Genomic DNA, 25,859 nt, shown 5'->3' on the forward strand with positions numbered 1-25,859 from the left:
AACATGACGGTAGAGTAAGTTGTTAATTCTCAGTATTATAAATATAAAATGTTCAAGCCTTGATGAGAATTGAATGAACAATCGCTCAGAGCACATCCTGATTCTAATGTAATAAGGCATAATAGTAGAGTTATAAATTTTACAGTCACTAATAAAGTATAGTTTTGTGCTACAGTTTGTTTTACAATTGTACAAATGTTCGAGCCTTGAATGAACGGACCACGGGCACTTCCTGACTTTTGTTTCATAAAGCGTCATTTAGTTTGTCTGATTGGTTGTGCCGTAGTATTACGTAATCGGCCAACGCAGGCCCCTCGAGCTGATCTGACAGTCCGAGTACATCTGGTACCTACCCCTCATCAAGTTCTGCCACGCACTTGTGTTATGTCATAAAACGTTTTAACCTCATGCCAATGAAAAACCGACACAACAATACAAATATTTTTAAAACATAAAATCACTTCCAGTTTGATAGCTAGCTTCTTTTTTCCCCCAACTTTGACTTCCTTATTAGAAGCATGAGGACAGACATTAACATTATCTTAGCTGCGCAACACACACCCTTTTTGCACATGCCAAGAGGGGAGGGTTCACGTAAACACTGCCCTCGATTTGCGATTCACTTCTCATGCAAGGTACTTTGGTCAGCTGGGTGTTTTTTCTTGCCGACTTAATCTAAATTATAATTAGTTTACAACATGAAAACGTTGACCAAAGTGCTGCTCACGAGTGTCACCGTGGCTCTGCTCGCTGCCAAGTGGTACGCGCCCACCTTCAATGCGGGTAAGCCCTGAGCACTTAATATAAATAAATAATATTAATTAATGACTTTTTGTTTTTTACTCGAATGAATCGTGAGGGCTTTTAATCAATGCTATGTTATGAGTGATGCAATGTAATTTTCAGTGATGTACAGTATAAAACTACATTTTCTATTTACATATGAAGTATGATTTGGTGCTGGATATGAAAAAAAAACTTCAAATTGGACAGTATTTGAAACTTTTTCTGGTTCAAACGTTACAGGACACTACTAGAAATGGGATGCAATAGTGGATGTTGTAAAAAGTAAAGCAACACTCTCCTTAGTTGTGTTATGTAACTAAATGTGATCACGAATGTTCATGACAGTATTAAAGTTATTTTGTAGTGCATGATTCAATTGCTATTTTTTTACACTTCCCCACCCCAAAAATATACTTTATTACATAATTTACATTTTTAGTCTCATCACTTGATCATGTATGTTCTGAAAATCATTGTGCACTTATATATATTTTTTTATTCACAGACGTTTCCGTACAGATTATTTATGTGCACTCTGTATTCTATTCTATATTCAATTGAATCATGTCTGTAAATAACATACAGTAAGTGCAGAGTGATTTTCTGAACACACGTTATAATTCTATTTTTAATTCCCAATAGACAGGTTTGCCATGTTTTGACGAGTTGCAGGTCGACATATTATTTTGTTTGACAGTTCATTTGATAATTACCTGTAACAAGCTCAACGAATTGTGAATTACTGTGCTTGTCTGCAGCAATACAAGTGGGAGAGACAAAGTCGCAATTCACCATTCGCAGTAGGCACAAGTTTTAAATCAAAGCTGGAGATTGTGGCTTCCACAAATAAGTAAAGTTGATCTCTTTCCATCCGAATGAGGGGTCCATACATACGTGTTTGTTCTGGACACTTTTTTGGATTGTAAGATTTAACGCCTCGCAACGTTAGAAAAGGCATGTTGCATACTACGCATACAGTGCATACAGATATATAAGATAAGATAAGATAAGATAAGAAAACCTTTATTAGTCTCGCAATGGAGAAATCTATTTATGTTTAGAATTGTACATTTTCGTTCAACACACTTAAGGTTTATAAAATATATATCTTATGTTGGATATCGATCAGTTGTTGTTGTGGAGTTCCATTAAAAGTACACACATGTCAGAAATGTAGAATGGCAGCTGACTCTCACCATGCTAACCGCTATCTAACCTTGAGACGAACGTTAGGCAAAGTCAGTGCTGAAGTAAAGTAAAGTAAAGTAAGCCACGATGGCAACTGTTATATTCTGTACGCTAAAGTAAGCCACGATGGCAACTGTTATATTCTGTAAATTTTGACTCCTCATCATAGCACATAGGAGACTGGAAAATGTATAACATAGCTATTTTTATATTTTATAACTGTTTAGTGAAGAAGAAAGCGAAGAAGAAAAAAATGAAGAACAAAATGACTGGTCTGCACTGTCCTGTGCTATGTATATATTATTAACCATCAGGCCCATTAATGACAAAAGATGAATATTTTTGTATGATTGAGTGATATTATTAAATAGCGTACATTTATATACAGTAAAGTACAATAATGTATTGTGGTTGTTCCACCCTGAGCCCCTCCAGGAGCAATTACTGTACATCCTCTTCCTATAAATTCTGGGTAAAAGGAAGCCGCATAATACAAGTGGACACTCAACAGCATATTTGTGTTTGGAGACCAAGTTACCACTGCGTGACGTCAGCAAAACTTTAACGTTTTCCCCCGCGGAAGAGTTTGTGAAGAGTGGTACAAAGTTAGTGTGTCATCGTACATTATTTGACATGCTTGTGACTCAGACCATAACAGGATGTATTCAGATTGTGGCGTTCCGAGCATTTAAATGAAATCACAGGAGGTTGGAATGGGGACATGGAAGGGAACTAACAAAATTCGGTTTAGTGGTAGTCCTAGACCGCAAGAAAATACAGGGGCTCATTTAACTAGTCATTGATAGCCTGTGCTAATTAGAGATGAGAGCATCTACTTCATAAACAGATCAGTTTTTCTTCCAAGAAAAGGGACTGGCTTTGACTAATTCATTTTGAAAATGGCATCCAGAGAGAAGTATGGAAGGAAATGTACTTCTTTTTATGCAATCAGGCCAAAAAATAAAAAGATTAGCAAATAAAAAAGAAAAAAAAGATGGATTTGAAATGAAAGAAGATATACAGAAAATACTCTTATTTCATCCATCCCTTACCTGAATTGCTTAATCCTCACCAGGATCGCTGGCATGCCGAAGCCTATCCCAGCTGATACTGCACGAAGACCACTGGGATAGGCTGCACCACGTATGCGACTCTTGTGAGGAAAAGTGGATAAGAAAATGGGTGGATGGATAATTTTGAATCTTGAACCTCAGAAATGTTCGGCAGATGTGCTAACCATTTGTTGGCCGTGCTGCTCTTTTCCCTTAAATTAAAGAAAGAAATTTCAATCAATTAGTCTGCCAAGATTCTGTTTGCCAAGCTTCTCTGTACTTTGTTGTTACACGAAACAGCAGCACCTACCAAAACATGTATACAGCTTCTTAGTTCGCTGGTTGTGAAGATGATCTTAAATGTGGCGATGTCCTCATACTGTTGCTACCCCAACAAAAACGTATATTGTCTATTTTAGGACCCTTTTCAAAATTTGCACGATATTGAAAAGAAACATACTTCTTGACGGAAATGTGTTCTTGGATTTTCTTTCAGAATCTCTCCGAGGTGCCAAGGTCTTAGTGACCGGGGCTAGCACTGGTATTGGTGAAGAAATGGCCTATCACTATGCCAAATTTGGCGCCCAGATCGTCATTACGGCGAGGAGGGAGAAAGTATTACAGCAGGTTGGTCAAAGGGATTTTTTTTTTTTTAAAGGGACGATGAGTTGTGCGTCCGTCAACTGTTATTCTGTGGCCTTTAGGTGGTGGAAAAGTGCCTTAGCATGGGAGCTCAGAAGGCTCTTTACATAGCAGCAGACATGGCCAGTGACTCTGACCCGGAGAAGGTGGTAGATTTCGCTCTCGACCAGCTCGGAGGTTTGGACTACCTCGTTCTCAACCACATTGGACCAACCCCCTTCAGCATGTGGGAGGGGGATATGGAGCATGTCAGGTGGCTCATGAAGGTAATCTATGACATCGCAACAAGAAACTTTGCCTTGACGTAAGTTGGAGTAAGAGTGGTGATGATTTATGAAGCTTTAAGGGTGTGTATTAGGCCAAAAAAACAAGAATCATAATTATTTTGTTTGATATTGAAATCACAGTTACCAAACTGAATTATTCATCGATTTCAAAAGTTCGGATTTATTCAACTACTAAAACTCAATTTGAGCTGGAACAAAGAACTTTACGTATAACATGAAATAACAATAATACAATGACCAAGACGGTGAAAACAGTCAATTGAAACACAAATTAATGACACTAACACATGTACAGTAGATACCAGAAAACAATAGAACAGTGTCAGTCTCATGCTGGGTGAAAGAGCCAAACAATAAAAACGGGTCTTCAAACAAGTTTTAAAAATGGACAGGGCGGGGGATTTCCTAACATTTAATGGAAGGTCACTTCAGAGGAAAGGACCAGCGCTCCCTTCTGAGGCACCGCTTAATCCTCAGCACCAAACCCTTCATGCATAAATATTACTAAATATATATGATAATACATTACTGTTATAATCAGTTTTGTTACAAGTGAATTTGCAAGAAACATGAAGTCGACATACATGATGGCCTTCATGGGCTACATAAAATGCTATTATGTGCCAGTTCTGGCCCCAGGACCTTGCTTGAGTTTGACATCAGTGTGCTAGCTAAAATAAAAATAAAAAAAAACAAGGGCAGATTTGGAAGCAGTGCAAAAAAAAAAAAAAAAAAAAAAAAAAAAAGTAATCTCACACAGTTTACTTTGATCTCTGATTTAAAAAAAATAGTGAAAAAAATGTTGACCAGTCTTCTCTCAAAACATGTACAAAATATTTTGAAACAAATCTATGATTTCACTTTACAGAGACTTTATTAGCAGTTGTGAAATCCTCGTGTGTTTCTGTGGCCCTCCCAAAGGTCAACTTCTTCAGTTACGCTCAGATGACCTGGAAAGCCCTCCCCTCCCTTGAGCAAAGTAAAGGCTCAGTCGTAGTTGTTTCGTCTCTTTTAGGTAAGTTAGCAATCTCTCCGACATTTGACCTGAAATCACTTTTGTGACTTATTTTTTACAAGAGTATTGTTGATACCCCAACAGGTAAATTGACCAGTCCCTTCGTAGCTCCTTACATATCAACCAAATTTGCCTTGAATGGTTTCTTTGGGGCTCTGACTCATGAGCTGGCCATGAAGAACAGCAACGTATCCATCACGACGTGTACACTGGGCCTCATTGACACCGAATCAGCCATGGAGAAAGTCAAGTAAGTTTGCGGTGGCAGCGTGTTGACTGATGCCAGCACGTTATTATAGCTCAATGCTGAATGAAGCGCACCGTTTGCGGTTCAGATTAAAACTGGTCAATGTTCAGAGAGCAATGGTCCAAATTGACAGATGGGCAAGTTACAAAATTTTTCTCGTCCATCATTCATTATCCATCAAGCGACCTGGGCACCCGTCCGTCATCGTCAGCCTCTCATGTTTTCAATCTGAACCAAATGGTAATGGGGAGCGGGCCAGTCTATCATGTTATTTTAACCGTGCTTCCGTCATCCCTTCCGTCAGTAAATTTTACTGGTCCGCTAGTCCATCTATCGTCAGTCCGACAGCACCCCCTCAAGAAAAACATGTCATAGTCCAACACATGAAAAATCATACTTGATTAAAATGTCAAATGTTGTGCACTTTATATCAATGTGTCTGCATCATATGGTGGCTGCTCAAAGAGCTTTAAAAACACACACACACACACACACACACACACACACACACACACACACACACACACACACACACACACACACACACACACAAAATCATCTCTTTGTTGCATACTGCCACCTATTGTAGAAAAATAGTCAACTCAGTCTGTTAAAGCAACCCATCTGTGATAACAAACAAGCACACGCCGGGACAGGCGAGGTTGTGTCAATCATCAACAAAAAGGGTGTCCGAGAGTGACGGACTGAGAGGTCCGTCGGAACTTGACATGGGTTAGTGACGATTACACTGACGGACAAAAACCCACGACTATCCCAAACCCTCAATCAGACACCATTCCAGTAAATGAATGAATGTATATTCACGTTGGATCCACTGTGGTTAAATTCCCAGATTTTTTTTTTTTTTTTTGTGTTCTAGGGACGTCAGTCATGTACCAGCATACCCAGCCACCGAAGCGGCGTTGAACATCATCAAGACAGGAGCCACGAGACAGCGCGAGCTCTTCTATCCTTGGTATACTTACATCGTGACTGTTGCAAGAGACTTCTTCCCCGATGTCAGGGACTACTTCATACAAAAGTCCTACAGCTACACGCCATAAAATAAAAATGTCACATGTTAGGGCCACGACTGCCCTCATTTCCAGGAGTGGCTTCGGATTTTTGTCACATTTAAGATGTGTTACTGTTTTACCGTCTTTGCTATGGTGGATTCAACAAGACCAATTCATTGATCTTTTGAAATGTTTGCCTTGTTACTGCATTCCTCACACGCAAACAGATCATGCTTCGAAATATTGTGTGCACAAAGCGAGCTCTTGTTCCGCATCAAACTTTGCACACAGAGCCAGTGACAAAATTGCAGTTTGTTCTTCCAAACCTCAAACCAAGACAAATAATCTTAATCAAAAGCCATGGGGCGCGCTTTTTTTTTTTTGAATCTCAGTTTGTGCTGAAGTGGCATGTTGAGACATGTTGCCGTAGAGGCAAACTGGAAAAATACTTCGTAGGTTGTAAAGGGGTAGAACCTGCTTCTTGATACGGACTACAGAAATGGTGAAAGAGTCAAATAAAAAGATGCCAACAGAATTATACTCGCTTCTCATCTTTTATTCGTTACAATTTCTTCTGAAGCGAGCGTAGCAGGTTTAAGCAGTGATTAACAGGGTTCCTCAATTGAAAGTTAAAGAGGCTCAGATTTATATCACTAAGATCTAGAATTACAGTTCTGTTCTAAATGCTCTGCTGCTACCCACTGATGGTCAAATACATAAAAACCACAATTACAACACGCATTTCTTTCATGTCTCATGTCTTTTAAAGGTTCCTTACTCAGTGGGAGTTGTCTACGATGCAGGATTTACAAAGTCATTGGTTTCTTAAACGTGGGATACACGCATGGAATACACGCACGCACGCACATGTATTATCATCACTTTTGGTCACATTTCATAAAAATGTCAGTGTAGACCTGACAATAGTACATGAGTAAAATTATCTAAAACTTTTTTTTTTGCTAACAACTGCAAATAAGACTAGCATTTAAATTAATTTTATATGAGAAAGAACAAGTTTGAAATTTGCAAGGTTTTTTTTTTTTGCATACATACCCATTGAGATTGGAAGTCCATATTTTTTTTTTTTTGGCATGCTTCACTTTTTTCTTCCATTTTCCCCCCCAAAATTCCAAGTTATGCAATTCATCGTCATATTGTACTGTATTCGTTTTAGTGAAATAAAATGTATACCAGGTGGCGCTGTTGTCTCAGTTATTCATGTTCCGTCATAAATTGAACGGCATCTGAGCCTTAGAAGTTCGAAGATCACTTGGAAGTTCCAAAGTCACTTAGACGTTCCAATGTCACTTGAAAGTTACAAAATAACCTGCAAGTTCCAAGGTAACGTGGAACTTCCAAATTTTAGGAACGCAGCTTCCATGAAAACTTCCACATTCCAACTAAAACTAGGTATGCGTTTGATTGGGGTTAGCTTTGAGCTAGCGCCGTGAAATGTCATATCCTCATAAACTATAAGTACGGGTAGCGATGTCCCATACTGTATATGCAAAACTGGTGGCCCCACCTTGAAAGAGCTCGGCCTTTGTGAGTGTACCTTTTTAATCCACATGGGGGCAGTAGTACCAAGGCAGTGAAAGATTTTCAGCGGATTCAAGTTGACATTTCATTTTCAGTCATTTTTGTTTTCAGTTCAGGCAAAAATAAAAGCAACACAGTCAGTGTCACATTCCAACAACATATTACAATAACAAATGAGCAAATTGGTAACAAAAAGGGAAGTGCCTGAAAGGGAGTACGAAGAAAAGTTATTCAATTCCAGCTCATCTACCATTCAAATTGTTCATACTAACTACTCTACTACTACGATACAATAATAAGCAAGACCACAGAGCGGCACTACATTTTCTACAATTTCTAAGGCACTGTCCGTCACATACATCCCCCCCCCCCCACACACACACACACACACACACACACACACACAAATCATAATGTATTTCACGTTGATACAATAAAGAAAAACTGATTTATTTAACATCAAAGTTGTTCTCGTTTTAATTGTCAGAAAACCTCCCTAATTGTATCACTTCTCCCCTCCCCAGTTTCCTTTTTCTCCATCCCTGGATCCTTCAAATCTCTGCTCTGCTCTATTTTGTCATTCCAAAGCGGGCTACGGTTGTGACTGCAGACTTCCAGCAGAGTGAGGCTTTCTCACTAGGTTCCTTTTGTGTCTTTGATCGCTCCTTCCAAAGGCACCACAGGCATTCTGTGAAGCTGTTGGCTCGATCCGTCCTGGTGGTCTTTGCTTTATTGTCCTACATCCTTGCGGTTGTACCCTGCTGATAGAGACACCCCCCTCCCCCACACTCCCCATCAACTAGTCTCAGCAGCTAGCAGCTAATCTTCTAGTACTGTATGCCCGGAGAGAGCTGTCATTGCCAAAAACCAGAGAGACTGCAAAGCAAGGGTACGTATAGATTTGATGTTTTTGAAAGGTTATGTATTTCACGTTGATACAATAAAGAAAAACTGATTTATTTAACATCAAAGTTGTTCTCGTTTTAATTGTCAGAAAACCTCCCTAATTGTATCACTTCTCCCCTCCCCAGTTTCCTTTTTCTCCATCCCTGGATCCTTCAAATCTCTGCTCTGCTCTATTTTGTCATTCCAAAGCGGGCTACGGTTGTGACTGCAGACTTCCAGCAGAGTGAGGCTTTCTCACTAGGTTCCTTTTGTGTCTTTGATCGCTCCTTCCAAAGGCACCACAGGCATTCTGTGAAGCTGTTGGCTCGATCCGTCCTGGTGGTCTTTGCTTTATTGTCCTACATCCTTGCGGTTGTACCCTGCTGATAGAGACACCCCCCTCCCCCACACTCCCCATCAACTAGTCTCAGCAGCTAGCAGCTAATCTTCTAGTACTGTATGCCCGGAGAGAGCTGTCATTGCCAAAAACCAGAGAGACTGCAAAGCAAGGGTACGTATAGATTTGATGTTTTTGAAAGGTTTCACTCACTTGATGACATTGTCCAAATATAATTTTCCCAATTCGCATGTGGTCAGAGTCACGGCAATGATTTGTCCAAAATCGTATTTTAGAATTGATTTAGAATGGGAATAGTGTTCCCTCACTATATTGATGATTTTGTTGGGGCCCACACTCACACTTGAGCTGCTGTCAACCACAGCTCACGCTCACCCACTCATTCAGATTCCAACCTATGCAGGTATGTGTTGCCATGTCAGTCTAATCTACCCAGAGCCTTCAGAATCAGAAGTGCTAGCCTACCTCACCTTGACTATATTAGCAATGGGACTGTTTCAATCCAATTTCATATTTGCCTGACCCTGTTTTTCAGTCCATCTGATTGGTTGGTCAGCGCAAGTTTGACTGGCAAAACACATCAAAAGCAATCTGCACATATTAATGCTGCCAGGGTCCGGTAAGGGCCGCACAGAAGTGGACTCTCAAAACACAGGCTCAGATAAAATGTACACAACAAATAATTTAGTCAATAAATACTGATGTTGAACTGCTCCAGATGGTATGGTTGTGAGCTGTTTTGCTGTGTTGTCATATAGTATTGATGGTTGCGATAATTCTATGATTATGTGATAGGGGTGGTATAAAAAGGTGGATTATGGGTAAATCGCAGTAAAGATGCCACCGGTTCAAAAATGGTAAACAGCATCATCGCCAAGCACTCTCGAGTGAGAAAAACAAAGCCTGTTCTGCAGCAATATTGTGGTGGCTGTGACTGATGGGGGAGAGTTATCAAACACATGTTCTCTTTGTTCTTATCTTGACACGTTTGATGATTTGAGAGGATTGCGGAGATGGCATCATCCCTCTTCAGATGCTGGAAAAAAAAAGTATTGCTCCTTCTCTGTCACAAATATGGAGGGTGAAAGAGGGGTGGGGGTAAGAGAGCAGACACGGCCTCAGAGAACAGCCAGGAGCACCTGCAACAGATTAGTGTCCCTAATGGAAGGTGATAAATCCTCTCGCCCTTCTCCAGAATCTCCATCTCCTCCCTGCACAGACTGCTGGGGACAGGACGCGGAAATATCTTGGAATTGGGTTGTAGGATACTCATATTTACTCTCCGCCGTAAATAGAACTTGACTTGCTGCATGGATTTGTGTCCTACATGGCCGTCAACCATTTTTTTAAAAATTATTGCTCCCAACAGGCGCGGCTAAAGCTGGCCTTGTTACTGTCAGTGTTGGGCAAGTTACTTCCAAAATGTAACATATCATATATTACTACAATTTTCCAAGTCGCTCATCCTGTTCGGGGTCACAGTGAACTTGAGCCTATCCCAGCTGACCTCAGGTGAAAAGAAAAAAAAAACAGACTACACTGTAGACTGGTTGCCAGTCAATCATGAGACACTTAAAGAGACAGACAAGCATTCACACTCACACCGTCACTAGGTGGCAACTGAACACTTCACAAAAGTCAACCAATACACCATCAAGGGGTTGCTACGATAACACTGCGGTGCCTCTTGAGACACGAGTGACTCGACTTTTCATTTCTTGGGACACAGTGCTACAACCCTTTAACCGACGGATTGAACACAAATGGTGCAGCAACACATGCTAGACAGACAACATAACAGTACTCAGTCAGATATTATTTATCCTCGATGAAGAATGACTAATATTACTGTCGTACTGATGAGTTGAGAAGAATTGAGACGTGTCAATTAAGAACGTATCTGTCTGTCTGGTTATATTGCCCTCAGGTGGCGAAGGCGGGCACACCAAAAAGGCAATGGCTGTTCAACTAATGCGGTTTAATTATGACATTACAGTCGTTGATATAAATTACTATTTTATGGAGTGTTATTTTTTTCCTCATTAAATCATTTTGTTGTTGTTTTTGGGGGTAAGACCGAACCTGATTAATGGCATTAGTAAACATGGTTTTGCGAAGTCTTGCATTATGGACGCGGCAACAGATCTAATTACAATCAGATCAGAACGCACAACTGTATATAATTAAAAAAACAAATTATAATAATTGGCCCAAAATAAACAGACATTTATTAGCCATCTTTTACAAGTACACATGCCGAGGGACATCACAACCATTCAGTGGGTTGCTATTATGATCGGCGATCGATTTCATCCAGCAAAAGCTTGCTGGTGCAGCACAAATGACCTATTTCATACCCTAAATATGGTCTGCAATCCATGCTGGTGGTACAGTACAACTCTCACAATCACGTGGCAGGCTCAGTTTATGATTATTTCTTGTGCTGCTTCTTTGAGCGTGAAGGACACTGGGCCCATAATCCCCCACGCGGGGGTCAACCATCACATACTTTATGTGGCAATAATCAGATACGCCGACTTAGAATATAAAACTTGCGTGCAAGTGCAAATGAATTGCTCGTTCAACATATTGGGACGTGATATGATCAAAATCAACAGCCACAGCCCGGCTGAAATGTATAACACTGAATAATATTGGACTTTGTAAAAACATAGAGTAATGACGCAAGTAAAAAGAATCTAAAGAATTAAATCATTTTTTCCCCCTTCATTTCAATGGACATGCTGCTGTACCTTCTGGTGTACGCGCCTTGGCCACCTGGTGTTCGTTGAATAGAGACATCGGGTTATTCATGGAGGTGGTCTAAACCCCTCAGTAAACCGTTGTGAGTGAGCAATCCTCTGCAGATGATAAAGAATATATCCCCGTGAGTATTGTAATATTGTCTGTCTAGATGTGTTGCTCCACCCTTTGTGATCAAATACATGTTGTTTAAAGGTTTAGAGCACCACAACACTAATGCAATTTATTAGTCCCGCTATGGCATTTTGTATTTTTTTCCCCTCGAGTTACACTAAACAGAATTATAAAAAAGCAAAGCTCAACGGTTGTTTTAAATACACATCGTGTAATTATCTGTTTTATGTTTAGTTTGACAGTAGATTTCAACTGGGAATGGCAACAAACGGCGTAAAGTGCCTTTTTTTTGAAGAATTGTTCATTATCTGCTGAGCTGCTGCTTGTTGGAAAGAGAACTGAGTTCACTGCCACCATATAGCACTCAATCGCAATATCTAATTTTTTTTTGCTTGTGAGTCAAAGCAAAAAAAAAAAAAAAAAAAAAATCGTCTGAATGACGGATCAGTTCCAAAAACGGTCACTCATACAGAATCTTAAGGCACCACTGTATATGTATACACAGTTGACTTAAAAGATAACCTTTGTTTAAAATAAACATCTTATTTATTTCAAGACATACACTTTGTGATTATTAAGAATGGAAAAAAAATCATCTCAGCTTTTGAAAAAAACAAAAACATATTTTACCCCTAAGGTACGTAATAATGTGTTGGCCATCCTAGAATCATTTATGACGTTATGAAAAAAAGTGCTGGATGAACTCCAAATATAAATTCAAAAACCATTCAGCGTTAATGTGACTAATAGGCACTGTCATTGATTTCAAAAACCAAACACGCATATGAATTATTACTTCTTTAAAAGTCTCATATCCATTCATCACCTTTTCAAACCCAATCCAGCCATTGATCTGCCCCATTGTGCGCGGTGATTAATTTTGAAAAGAATGTTAATCTTCCTGAATAACGAGCTTGTGCATGACCTCTGAAAAGTTTTCACAAAACATTGAGCTATGATAACAAAGGGTGAGAGTGAGCAAGAGGGACGAGGCGGGAGGCGGGGGTTGGGGGAGGCGGGGTCATTTCGGAAACCTGTGAAAGGGAGCGTCAGTGTGAATAAAAAGTGTCGGTGTGAAGAGGTGGCCGAGGTGGCCCCTGACCTTCTTCCCCCAGGTCCATTCAGGGCGGCACAATGGTTGACACCTGTGTCCTTTCACCAGTCCCGCTATTATTATTTACATCGGTCGCTTGGGGTGTGGGAGGGAAACAGAACAAGGCCAGAGGTGCTTTTAAAGTGCGCCACACGGGCCTCGTGGTGACTATGCCACCGTCACCCTGGCTGCCTGCCCATCTCTCTTTCTCTCTACCATCTTTTCAAGTTTCAAGCATGCGTCTTTTCACTGCGACGTTGTAACTAAATCACCATTTGGGATGCTTCAAGATACTTAAATATGACCAACTGGTGACAACGGATGTATTTTAAGGGTCCTGAATGCGAACGGCCAAAACTCGTTATGCAGCACTCATGGCAAATTTTAGAACTCGCCACAAAGTGAGTTGGATGAACACGGAATCTATTGCACATTTTCATCATGACAAGATGCACAAATAGCGATAGACTCCTCTGTGAAATGCACAGGTGGTTGCGTATTTTAGTTTAAAGTCCCTATAAAGCAAAACATAAATGTCTTCTAAATTTCACTCCCCATAACAACTCTGACGAATTTTAATGATTCCAAAAATCGGATATGAAATGCGGTTTCAAAATCAAGCCATTGGCTCCGCTCTCAAACGCTGTGGGAGTGTCCGACGAATCCAAATCGGAACCGGAAGACCATAACCAACCCCATTCTTCTTGAGGTAGCAGAATGGTAATTTATTTCCATCCATTAAAAAATGAGCAAAATATATTACTCCAGCATAACATCAGACACTACCAACAAATACAACAATTTTTTTTAATTGCTCTGCAAATGCGGTATGCACACATAGAAACGGTGACAACTTTCATTCACAACCCAGGCTAAATTTAGCCACTTTGCATACAGAGACCTCCTCTCAACAATCATTTCTTGACTCCCATTACTATTTTCCTATCATCCAGGTTTTTGGCACCATCTTGTGGCCTCGCAGAAAGGGTCCAAAAGTATATGAACAGATGAGTTTATAAATTACACACACACACACACACACACACACACACACACACACACACACACACACACACACACACACACACACACACACACACACGCACACGCACACGCACGCACAAAAACAGTGGATAGGTAAATTTGTAAATAGCAAACACAAAAAAGGCTGCGGGTTGACTGTACATTTGTCATTGTGTCACAACGAAGGCCATTCTTGTCAATGCTGCAAATAGCAGAAACATTTTTTTTTTTTATGTTATCTGCTATCAACAGTGAGTGCTATTCTACGCCAAAAATGAGGAGGAGCTCTCTTTATGTTCTTGCCATGATTTCCTTTGCAAAGGTGCCGGAGTCACCACAAACATGGGTGGCAGGCTGAATTCTTCTTTTTCCTTTTTTTTTTGTTTCATTGGAAGGGAGTCCAATTAACAAAGGATAACAAGTGAACCGTAAATACCCTCAACAAGGCCCAACAAACCCACAAGAGCAAGCGCTCTCTCGCTCACTCCCTCGCTCCTCCACCCTCCCTTTGCCGACCCCCCCTCGCTCACTCTCTCTTCCACTTCGCTCACAAAAGGACGGCTCAGAGCTTACAAAGTGCCAATTAACACTGAATGTTTGGCCCTCGCACCTCCCTCTCTGAACTGCTGACAGCTCTGGTGTTTGGGTTAATACTAAAGGCCTGCAAAGAATTATAATTCTCCTTCTTGCCCCCATCCCCCCCACCTCCCATCTCCCCCTCTCCCCTATCCTTTTATTTGCTTTCCAATGGGGTGGTTTTACAGTTCAATGAACAGTCAAAGGGTGATATAAAATGACTTTCCAAAGAATTTCATTTGGGGATAAGAGGGGATGTGTAGCATCGGGGCAAGAAGGGGCAGGGTTGACAAAAAAAAAAAGTGTGTGTTTGTGTGTGTGGAGACCAGGGGGGTCGGGGAATGGGGGTGGAGCCCCCCAATGAGAAAACCAAAAAAAAAGATCTTTAGCATATTCATTATTCATTCACTCTTTTATCTGTTGGTAAGAATACACATTGCTTTTTCTTCTTCTAAATGCCACCATTCCCAGGAGGAGCAAAGTCACATGTACTCCCAAGCTACTGGATTGCCCCATCCGGGATGAAGATAGCAGCTCAGGTCATTTATCACATGCGAGGCTGATGGCTCGGCTGTGCTTGTTTTTCTCTCGCCAATAAATCAGCCCTCGAATAAAAGGGTGGCCAATGAGATGAGGTGAGAGGGTTAAACTGGGAGAGAAACACAGCCCGCTGGACGTTTTTAGGGAGCTTCTGCCGCCACTCAATCGCCTGCCCAATCGGGGTCCCAACTCTGCAATTTATGAGCTCTTGGGAGCAGGTCTAGACTTTGGTCTTTCTTTGCTCAGCGAAGAGTCGCCACATTAAACCGGGTTATTCTGAGGGATGCATCAATCCAGCAGAGATAGAATGTGATACGACAGCAGGAAAACAATGGATAAATGTTATTTAAAGGGCAAGTTCAACATTTGGTAGATAGATGTCTACTGTGGGTTATATTAGCTTAGCTCGGGGCTTGAAATACTTAAACAGTCATAGTAGCAACAAAAATAACAGTTATCTGACCAGCCCTTGACAATGAGCTGATTGTCATGCCAATCTGCTCTCAGTCATTTTTGCCTTTGTTCTACGCAAAGGTAACATATTGTCCATGTCTTAGAGAAACCGCTGAACAACATGATCTGAGACACCATTAGGATGGATAACTAAAGATGTTCAACCTGGGATGGTAAACCAACTTTTGGTAGCTTAGCTTAGCCACAGGACTTCATGTGACTACAATTTCATTCTAGCTTAGCATAATGCTAGCAAAGATATCTGACCGGTTCTTTCCTATTCCTTGTTCTCCATTGTACTACGAAAAATAAGCAAGCACAAATTAGATCATTGTAGCTATCCAAGTCATTTCTTGGCCATGGGCTGATTGAAGATAATATATTATCAGAGTCAAAACTGATGCTTGATTCAATGTACAGTAGTATGAAAAAGACATTAATAGAATAGATTGCCTTTATTTAAAAGAGTAATTCAATCTGTCAGTAAGCTTCATGACATGATTGTGTTATGAATGCCTGGAAAAAAAAAGTAATTCCATAGCATCAAGCTAAGCTAACATAACAGCACTGTCCAATGACAACCCTTGAAGTCCACTGAACGACTATTTATTTATTTATTTATTTCATGTCAACAATGATGAAATTATATTTTATTTCACGGTGTTGGTTTCAATAAACCGAGCCCTGTAATATTTTGATTTGGCCACTGAACACAGGTCGAAATCAAGTTGTTGAATTAGGATATTAACAATGGACTCTGCTGATTTCAAGGTAATATTAGCAATTCAATTCCCTTGAGAGCATTTGATTCAGCCCGTCAAGCAATTTGAAAAACAATAAAACGTCAGAAGAACGGCGAGGAAAAGCCGACAACTACTGCCCTGGAAAGTAAAATGGTGACCCATCCATGCATCAAAAGAAGCCTCTCCTATTAGGATAACCTCTACTGCCTTCAGCAAAAGAGCTGGAACGCTACTGGTGCTGCGGCATCGAGCCAGACTGGCTTTATTTACATTCAAGCGAGGGGAGCTGACGTGACCTGACACGGTTCATGGTTCCACCAGTAAAGCCTGGCTGGGCCGGGCCGGGCCGGGCCGCCAACCTCAACCTTGAGACCTCGGGGGTCAAAACGATCTGCAGCGTTTCACAGATGAAGGTGACTGCAGAGACATGTGACTGTGCTCTTTGCTTTAAATCCACAGCTCTGGGATTGACTTAAGATAAGAGGAGCGCCAAATGCGAACTTATACCTCGGGGTCATGAGATGGAGAATTCAAACAAGACCAGGGGAGGAATCCAATTTCTGTAATGCCTGACACTTGGTCAAGTTACACTATATGTGCAGTTTATCTGAAGATTTATTCAGAAACAGGTGCTCCCCCCTCCCCTACCCCCTTGTAGAGCGAGCAGGGAGTAAAGCCTCACTTCTCTATATAATCTGATCCACTCAGAGAATAAGTTCTCAACAAAGCCAACTCAAGGTCAATGACGGGGGCCATGTCAAAAGAAGGTCATGAGAAAATTCGAATGAAAGTAGCATCATTCTCTAGGCTAGTGCCTACAGGCTCTGCATAAACTGACATCTTCGCCGCTGGTTCACTTTGCGTTCATGCTGGCTGCCCAGAAAAAAAGCATCTGAATCAAGTCACAACCTAATCGGACAGCATTTGTGACTTTCCTAATTCCAAAACAAGAATGCTGCCGAGTGGGTGACTCCATACGCCTCTGGTGGCATTTTTACCGAGTGAGACGTGACAAACAAATAAGACAAAGGCGCTCATAGTTTCTGGAACCGACATGAGGGAATGTTTACTAAATAGCTGCCTTTACATGTGCTTTGCACGTTTGCACAACAAACAAATCTTTTTTTTTCCCCTTCATGTGTCAAAATTCACCATTTTCTTCAACGCTCAGTCTATTTTGCCATATTTAATTCATTAGTTTTTTCAAAATTAATCTCTCCCAAGCTCAGCTTTCCCAGCGTGACCCCTGTGATGCCTGGCAGGAAACAGTGGACTTGAACAGATCTGAGTTAGGCAGTGGATTTCTGAAGGCTGTGCACCAAGTTTGGTGCGGTGACTGTAACTCAGCCCCCCCACCACCCCCGACTGTGGTTTGGGACGGTGTGGACGCAGGGGTGAATTGCGGGTCAGCCATGGAAAAACGTCCTTTATTGTCTGTGTCATAGAATGAGGGATGGACGGAAGAGTAGGGAAGAGAAAGAGATGGATGAGAAAGATCAGAGGGGTGGGAGTCGGCGCTGAGATCATTCAGATCGAGATAAAAGAGGTTTTGGGCCCCTTTCACACTGCATGTTAAAGCCGGCTTTTTCCTGTGTGACTATTTTGTGTGGGTGGTACCAAAGTGGAATGTGGGGAAATTGTGTTGCTGTGTCACAAGGTGCCTTGAGATATGTATCTTTATTTGTATTTTTTTTGCCCCATCTAACCCCACTTGGTAGTATGGAAAGGCCATTAATCCATTCCCACATTAATCCATACCTTGAAGTCTCCATTTTGAACATTTTTTTTTTTTACGAATCAGCCAAAACTGCAGCTTGTTGTGACGTACAGTGAGTTTATTTCATGGCCACTAAAAACTCCTGATACTTCAAATGTTGGCTCACAATTCAAAGCCAAATATAATTCGCACAACAGTTGGTATCTCCAAAAATTTGGGTCATTTGTATCTCGGGGCTACACCGTCCAAATTGTGACTTCAATATCCTCCTGTGAGAAGCACAGACTGATTTCATCCGGGCTCTACTGGCTCTGGTAGAGCAATTTTGTGGAAATGCATTCAAGGGGCTTCTGACTCTGTCGGGAGATAGTGAGTCAAACATGGAGAAAGGTGGACGGGCGGACATGTCCAGTTTTCCCGTCTGATTTATTCCCATTTCCAGATGTTTTACCGAGACGCGCAGCTGGATCCACGTTGGCTACCTTTAAAGCTCGGCCAAAATCCTTGATGCAGTATTTGTATCAAACGGCGGTTTAAACAAAGCTTCCAATACGTACGCCGCCAACTCGAGAAGTCGTCACCTGACTATTTCTGAAACTTTGCAAAAAGCTTACGGAAAATAACGGGGAGGATACACAACCGAGCGTACACAAAAGAGATCCGGATTATCAAACAAGATGATTTATACCAGATTTTGAGGGGTCAAATTTCTTTGCCGCGAGTGATTGATGAGCGTACGGTAATTGTCCATTGTGAGGAGATGTCAGAGCGAAGGCAGCGTGTCACCTCGCAGTGAGAGTAAAAAGTGGCGAATGGAAGTGATTACGTGTAATATTCTCCATCTGGCAGCCATTGGCCCGCGAGACGACTTTCAAAGAGGAGGAGAAGGGGAGAGCGGCAACACTAATTTGCATGGGATTTACAAATCTCCTGATCTCCAACGTTGGCGCACATCTTGTTCGATTCCCTCGAGACCATCCCTCATGAAACGAATTCAACAGCAGACAACACGTGTTCGACGGAACAAACGGCAGCCCCACGTATCTGACGCTAATGCTCTATTTATCCGCTTATTGATTGTGACGGGAATTTATCAAAGCGGGCTTGGTGAAGCAGCATGTGGCGAGTTATATTTTGTGGCTGTTGTATTTTTGTCAGACAGCAGAAGACTTTGTCTAGCGCACTCCATGCATCGTTCTCATCTTGCGAGGATTAAATTCAAACGACAACGTTGAAGTATCGATGTTTTCCCCGGTGTTTATGATGGGCGATATCGAGAATGTTGCCACAACAGGTCATTGCACAAAAATCCCTCAATCACCAAATCTTTTGTTGGACTCTGTCGGTATATCTCGGGCAGTTGTCTGAGCGCGAGCCACTCCACCAATGATCGCCGGCGTGTCCAGAGTGGAGCAGCGGTGAGGTCACAAGTGATCAAAGCGTGCTGAGCGAGCATTATCTGGTCCCAATTACATTCAATCACGGGCAATTTGGCAAGGCGAGCAAGAGAGAGCGCGAGAGCAAGAGGCCAGAGGAGCCCAGGTGGTCCCTGCGGACATTTCCGCCATAAAAAATGGAGATCGGAATAGTATTTGCTATTTTCTTTGAGAACATTTTTGATACAACCTCCGATGAGAAGCATCAATTATACTTCTGTTATGCTTTTCACTTTTAGAGTATAAAGGAGCATTTGAAAAGTGAGATCAATTTTGAGTGTCAAAAAAGGCGTGTCCAAAAAAAAAAAGTTCAAATTTCCATAGACGCAAATAAAAGCAAATTATGAAAACACTTCACCAATGCGGTGAATGCAGCTCATGGAATTAGTAAGGGCCTCCTGTTTTTTTTTTCTTCATTGAGCCGATATCATCTTCATTAAGGGTAATGGGGAACAATTCAAGTGTGTACTCGGTAATTTTGTTTTTGGCAGTCGTGAAGTCTTCATTGCCTCATTTGCGAGTCCGTCGCCACAAAATAAGCAGGAGCAAGATTGGTGTGTGAGAATCACCTGAAGCGATGAATCCATTTAAAAAAAAAAATTTAAGTAGGACTCTTGATATTTCTCTCAAATGCAATCTCCTTTTTCTTGGAATTTGGAAACTGTTTTTCTCTCATCATTTGGCCTTTTGCCCTTTCTGAAAGAAAAAAAAAACTCGACATTTGTTGGCATTTTTTTTTTTTTACTCATTTATTTTTCATATGGCCTTATTTTTTTTCGACGTTATATCAAGTGACCAGGACGAGCAGATTGATTTGTGAGGCAGAGGCACCAGATTTCAAAATCCAACTTCTTTCAAAGCCTGATGAATGACGATCGTCCATTTTGGAAACGTTCTATCTGCATAAAAAGCCAACGATTTAACTGTTATGTCATGTTGTGTGAACACAGTAGTCCCTCGTTTTTGGAGGTGTCACGTTCCAGAACCAATTGGGATTTATGAAAATCCGCAAAGCAACCACATCTTTGTTTACTTTCACTCCCGATATTGCTTTATTATTGCAAAAGCTCAGCAATCTAAAATTAGCTGCGTACGATTTCTAAACAGTGAGACCACAAAAAGTGAACTGCGCTATGGCGTATGATGACGATACATTTCAATAAACCATTTTTTTAATCCATCGAAACCATGATCATTTGACACGTAGTTGACCATACGCGTTAAGAACAGCTTCACGCGGCAATGACAGTGCCGAGCATGACTTAAAAGTTCCTGAGACTCTGGGCTTTGAATAATTAACGACGCCTACTGTTTGACAATGTGATGATAATTTGGGAGAACTCGAAAAGCTGATCGGGCTCAAACAAAGGCTGGTCATTGTATCCCGAAAGGAGCTGAACAGACTACATTTCCCCGCCTATTGAATGCTGATAGAGTGAGAAGAGATAACCAGCAAGGCATGACAAAAGGGATTTCTCTCACTAAAGATTTCCCCCTGATTTGTCAAGCGGTTCCCCCTTCTCCACGGATTGGCCAGCAGACCTCACGTTAAAAAAAAAAAAAAAAAAAACTGACCCTGCAGTGTCTATACCTCCTCTTTCCATCCCCCACCACTGCGGCCCTCACCCCCCCCTTCCCTCCCCGTTGCCTTTCTCCCTCTCCCGCTTGCCGTGACCCATCTTGCACCTCCCGAAACCCACAACAGACGCTTGGTGTGTGAAGAAGGTCAGGAGTTCAGGCTGGGCTGAGGCTCCAAACATCCCTGCGCACAGAGGAGGCCTGCCCCGTGGATTTATAATTATCTGCCGTTGGCATTCAGCACAGGTTCAAGCGTAGTGCAAGCGCTGGCACCCGTGCGGGGGGATGCGCTTGGCTAAACACTGGGTGATTAGTTGTTCCTAATTGTCAGTTTCTTGCTCCTGTTACCTTGCTCTCCCAACGGTCTGCCTCTCTCCACCTCACCCGTTTCAACATTTTTACAGAAAACTTTTCATTTGGTTCGTTCTCCGAAAAAAAATGCACTCGGCTGTGTTGCCTTGTGCTCCACTCTACTCGAGACCACTGGTGGCGGTCGCGCTCACAAATAGGTCATCTTGATGCCGTCCTGTTTCCAGTCATTCCGATTTTCAATTCCATTTTGTCACAGGTGTCAAACTCAAGGCCCGGGGGCCAGATCTGGCCCGCCACATCATTTTATGTGGCCCACAAAAGCAAATTAAACATGTCAACTTCCGTGATGCTTGCTAGAATCTCAACCAAAATTTAAAATTCTCATATGTACTAAATATATCTTGTGGCCAAACCCCTCATTTACAGTAATTTAAACAATAGTTGAACAAACTGTTATTGACTTTAAAATTTGATTTCAGTCATAACGGCCCTCCAAGGGAAACGGTAACTAAAATGTGGCCCACGACATAAATGAGTTTGACACCCCTGCATTAATCCGTACAATCCAGGGGAGTTTAGAGATGTTTTTCCGCATCACAAGTTGAAAAGGGTACCAAAAAACGGTTTTGTGCCAGATGCAGAAGAAGATCTGCCCTAAAATGATGCCTGTTGTTTTCTGGTCTTAGCTGCACCCACATCCAGGGTGGGAGTGACTTTGCCTCGTCCATGTACTGTAACAATGTGTGCCTCCACGGTTTTAACTGGATTCAACTAGTAAGCGTGGCAAAGAGTGACACGGGGAGAACCACAGCAAGAGAGAATGTCACAGTGATTCAGCAGCTAAGATCAAGTCACCTCTCAAATTATGTGTGCCAAAGAGCGTGCCGAATCTAACAATCCCCGTGTGAGTGGTTTTGAAGTTCACTAAACTAAAACTTTGGCTTTGGGTGAAAATTCACTCTCTCCGCCTGCTCAGCTGGCCAAACAAAATTTGATTTCGGTCATAACGGCCCTCCAAGGGAAACGGTAACTAAAATATGGCCTACGACAAATATGAGTTTGACACCCCCGTACTAATCCGTGCAATCCAGGGGAGTTTAGAAATGTTTTTCCGCATCACAAGTTGAAAAGGGTACCAAAAATGGTTTTGTGCCAGATGCAGAAGAAGATCTGCCCTGTCCAAAATGATGCCTGTTGTTTTCCGGTCTTAGCTGCACCCACATCCAGGGTGGGAGTGACTTTGCCTCGTCCATGTACTGTAACAATGTGTGCCTCCACGGTTTTAACTGGATTCAACTAGTAAGCGTGGCAAAGAGTGACACGGGGAGAACCACAGCAAGAGAGAATGTCACAGTGATTCAGCAGCTAAGATCAAGTCACCTCTCAAATTATGTGTGCCAAAGAGCGTGCCGAATCTAACAATCCCCGTGTGAGTGGTTTTGAAGTTCACTAAACTAAAACTTTGGCTTTGGGTGAAAATTCACTCTCTCCGCCTGCTCAGCTGGCCAAACGGTCAGTTGCCAAAGAGGCCTAATCTAACAGTAGACTGCTACAAATTACAAAAGAAACACTCACGCTAATGTTAGCGCACCGTGTCTGTTCCACATCTGGGTGATGCTTTTTTTCCCTTTTTTTCCTTTTTCTTTGTTTTTTTTTTTTTTTGAGTCAGTCTCCACCTTGCAACAGCGACCGTCAGCCTTCCCTCAAAAAAAAAATGTCTTTCCTGACAGATCTCTGGTGATATTTTAGTTGTATTATAATAATATACAGTGGTACCTCTACTTACAAAATCAAAACGGTTCTGGAAGAACTTTCTTAACTAGAAAATGTTGTAAGTAGAGACATGTTTCCCATGTAAATGCCCTAATTCGTTCCAAGCCCCCCCCAAAATTCAGACATAAAAGTTTTCCAAAGCATAAAAATGCATCAAAATATGGAACAATTACACGTGTTTTTGTAACATGTAACATGTCTAATTGTAACATGTTACAATTAGATGATTGCACAATACATGAGAGTTGTGCATAATTTAAAAAACAAAGAATAATGAATAAAATGATGGTCATTTAACTTTTAACTATGTCTTCATCGTTTTTTGCCCTCTGAATAAAAACTAACTTTTAACTATGTCTTCATCGTTTTTTGCCCTCTTTCGTTCATGTTCTCTCTCAGAAGTGGTTTTTGCCTGGCGTTTTGTAAAGAACTGATCCAAGGACGTTTGCTTTTGTCGGCTTTTAACAATCCTTTGAAAAAGTCCAAGGCAAACATCAGCATAGTGAGCGATCGCCCGACTAGTGAACACTTTTTCTGGGTGATTCACATTTACATAAAACTATCCGAACACCTCATGGCCCAAGGCAATATTTTCCTGTTGAGGCGTTGCATAACTTGAAAATTTCGTATGAAGAGACGTTCGTAAGTAGAGGTACCACTGTAACTGGAAACGAGAATACTTTGAACATATAAAGCAGATATATTGCGGGAGCGGTATACACAAAGGAAATATAACGGCACTATTGCGAAAAAAAAAAAGCCTAATGGTTCAAGTGCTCAGCACATCATGTTTTGATTTGGAACGAACACTCGACATTAAAATGTTTTTCACAGAAAATAAATAACGGATTTTGTTTTATAATGTGCAAGAGACAAATGCGGAGGAATAACTCGTAAAAGCGCGCTTTCTAAAGGAGTACCGGAGCTTTTCCCTCTGACAGCAGATGCAAGAAATATGCCGTGGAAAACCTTTCAAGCGAACAGACAGAGGGGACCTGAAGTTATATAGATGTCTTTCACAGATGTCGGTCTGGCCCACAAGCACCGTCTTGGGAAAACCAGGTGGCTAGAACAGACTGTTTTCTTGCCTTGGCGTGTTTTCTTCATACAAACTTGAGTTGGCCTTTTTTTTTTTTTTGTCTTGATCCCTGACCCTCATCCTCACCCTCTCCCTAACTGCTGCAGATGTTCCCAGCAACCCAGCTGGTTCCACTGAAAGTTTCTTGGGGACTTTCCATCTCGCGTCAACATTGGCAAGCGACGGACAGCGTTATAAATGACGTGAGATAAAACCATTTCTCAGTGCCTTTTGAGATCATCTCTACGAGTCCATCACGACTGCTCATGAAAGCACATCTCCAGAGCTCCAGGCGGACCCTGAAGTGGTCTGACTACTGAAGGGGGGTGCCGGGGGGGGAAAAAAAAGGTGTTGGGGAAAATAGAATGAGAGCAACAGCAGCCAGGCAGATGTGAGGCCTGGATGTCTGCCAAACAGCACCCCACCTTCCCAGAGTGGAGCCTTCATCTCAGTATGAGTGAGGGAGAGGAAGGGGAAGGTGGTGAGGATCACAGTAGGGAGTGAGTGCGTGGAACGGGGGACAGGGAGAGAGCCTTTTCTAAAGGCAAAGAACATCCTCCAAATCTCTTTGGCAACTTTACAGTGCGACTGCTCATACACGGTTCAATCAGCAACACCAGCTGATCCTACGGAGGGAACGGAAAAAAAAAAAAAGCACATTAAATTGAACACATAGAACATACTGAATGGCGTATTATTCTCAAACATTTTAGTGGAGACTGGAATTAGTCCTTGGAGTCTTCCAATAAAGTCTATATTTAACTCTTGCACAGGTGGTCCAAAAAAAAAAAAACCCTCACACTTTTGTTGCATGAGAAGAAGAAATTCCCAATTTTTGCCAATTTCCAACTCCTGCGAGGGGATGAGACACGGTCTTTTGACAGGTGTTTGTTTGAATATCAAACAGAGCCACAGAGGCCTGCAGATGGTGTGCAGATTGCATTCCAAACAGCAGCTCCGGTGCTGCCATGTGGAGGCAGAGGGAGGCTTTCTTCCTCCATGGTTCTCCAAGAGGTTGAGCAAACCTCGTGCCTACATGGCAATCATTTTCATGACTGAATTGAAAGCAGACTGTTGGTGATCCATCACTTGTGGAATCGCATGGCTTTTTTTTTTTTTTTTTGTAGAATGTTATAGTTGTCAGTATGTGTATAGAGATATTTTAAAAAATGGACTCAAAGTCAGCCAAAATGTCCAGAAGTTTGTCAGGGAAATCCAAAAACCAGCAATAAAATGACGTTTTTACAGACTCCGTGCATGAAATTCAACATGCATTCACCACATCACCTGTTTTGCATATGAAGCGGATTAACCAATCTTTTTTGTTTACCCCCGGTTTGAGCCCCATTAGCCATATTACAGACTTACAAGCGCCTGTTCAAGTGCTTGTTTGGATGATTTGCGTTTGCCATGTGTCAGCGGAATAGTTCCAAAACAGAGTAAGTTTGAAACATCCAAAGTCAAATGGCGGAGCTTCAGTGAAAACATTTTCCCTAAAAAAAATATGCATCAAAACTCAACCGAAATTTGCATTTCAAACCATCATGACATGATGTCAGCAGATCTTTCGTGACGTCAGCAAGGTGTCTGACTTTGGAAGTTTGCACGAGTGGTAATAACAGCACTGAATCAATGCTGGTGT

At 41.7% G+C, this 25,859-nt stretch overlaps 1 protein-coding gene and 1 long non-coding RNA gene across 2 annotated transcripts in view; one reads left to right on the forward strand and one right to left on the reverse strand.

Annotated features, from left to right (window-relative positions):
- The first annotated feature begins 566 nt into the window (after positions 1-566).
- Positions 567-6,344, forward strand: hsd11b1la (hydroxysteroid (11-beta) dehydrogenase 1-like a). The gene is made up of 6 exons (XM_019896610.1): positions 567-783; positions 3,523-3,653; positions 3,731-3,934; positions 4,877-4,970; positions 5,055-5,220; positions 6,098-6,344. The coding sequence occupies exons 1-6, from the start codon at positions 699-701 to the stop codon at positions 6,279-6,281; spliced, it is 864 nt and encodes a 287-aa protein (XP_019752169.1). The 5' UTR covers positions 567-698; the 3' UTR covers positions 6,282-6,344.
- Positions 6,345-20,086: 13,742 nt separating this feature from the next.
- Positions 20,087-25,859, reverse strand: part of LOC109532032 (uncharacterized) — a 47,165-nt gene continuing 41,392 nt past the window's right edge. The window contains exon 4 of the long non-coding RNA XR_002171298.1: positions 20,087-20,172. This is a non-coding gene — a long non-coding RNA (uncharacterized LOC109532032). The remainder of the gene's footprint in view (positions 20,173-25,859) is intronic.

This window comes from Hippocampus comes, unplaced genomic scaffold (assembly GCF_001891065.2).
Source record: "Hippocampus comes isolate QL1 unplaced genomic scaffold, H_comes_QL1_v1.1 scaffold22, whole genome shotgun sequence".
NCBI classification, from domain to species: Eukaryota; Metazoa; Chordata; class Actinopteri; order Syngnathiformes; family Syngnathidae; genus Hippocampus; species Hippocampus comes.

Bases quoted from the DNA above. Each gene is read 5' to 3' on its own strand.
- hsd11b1la (XM_019896610.1), top strand. From the start codon at position 699: ATGAAAACGTTGACCAAAGTGCTGCTCACGAGTGTCACCGTGGCTCTG. The intron at 784-3,522 runs GTAAGCCCTGAG...ATTTTCTTTCAG, and splicing joins CGCGCCCACCTTCAATGCGG to AATCTCTCCGAGGTGCCAAG. The intron at 5,221-6,097 runs GTAAGTTTGCGG...TTTGTGTTCTAG, and splicing joins TCAGCCATGGAGAAAGTCAA to GGACGTCAGTCATGTACCAG.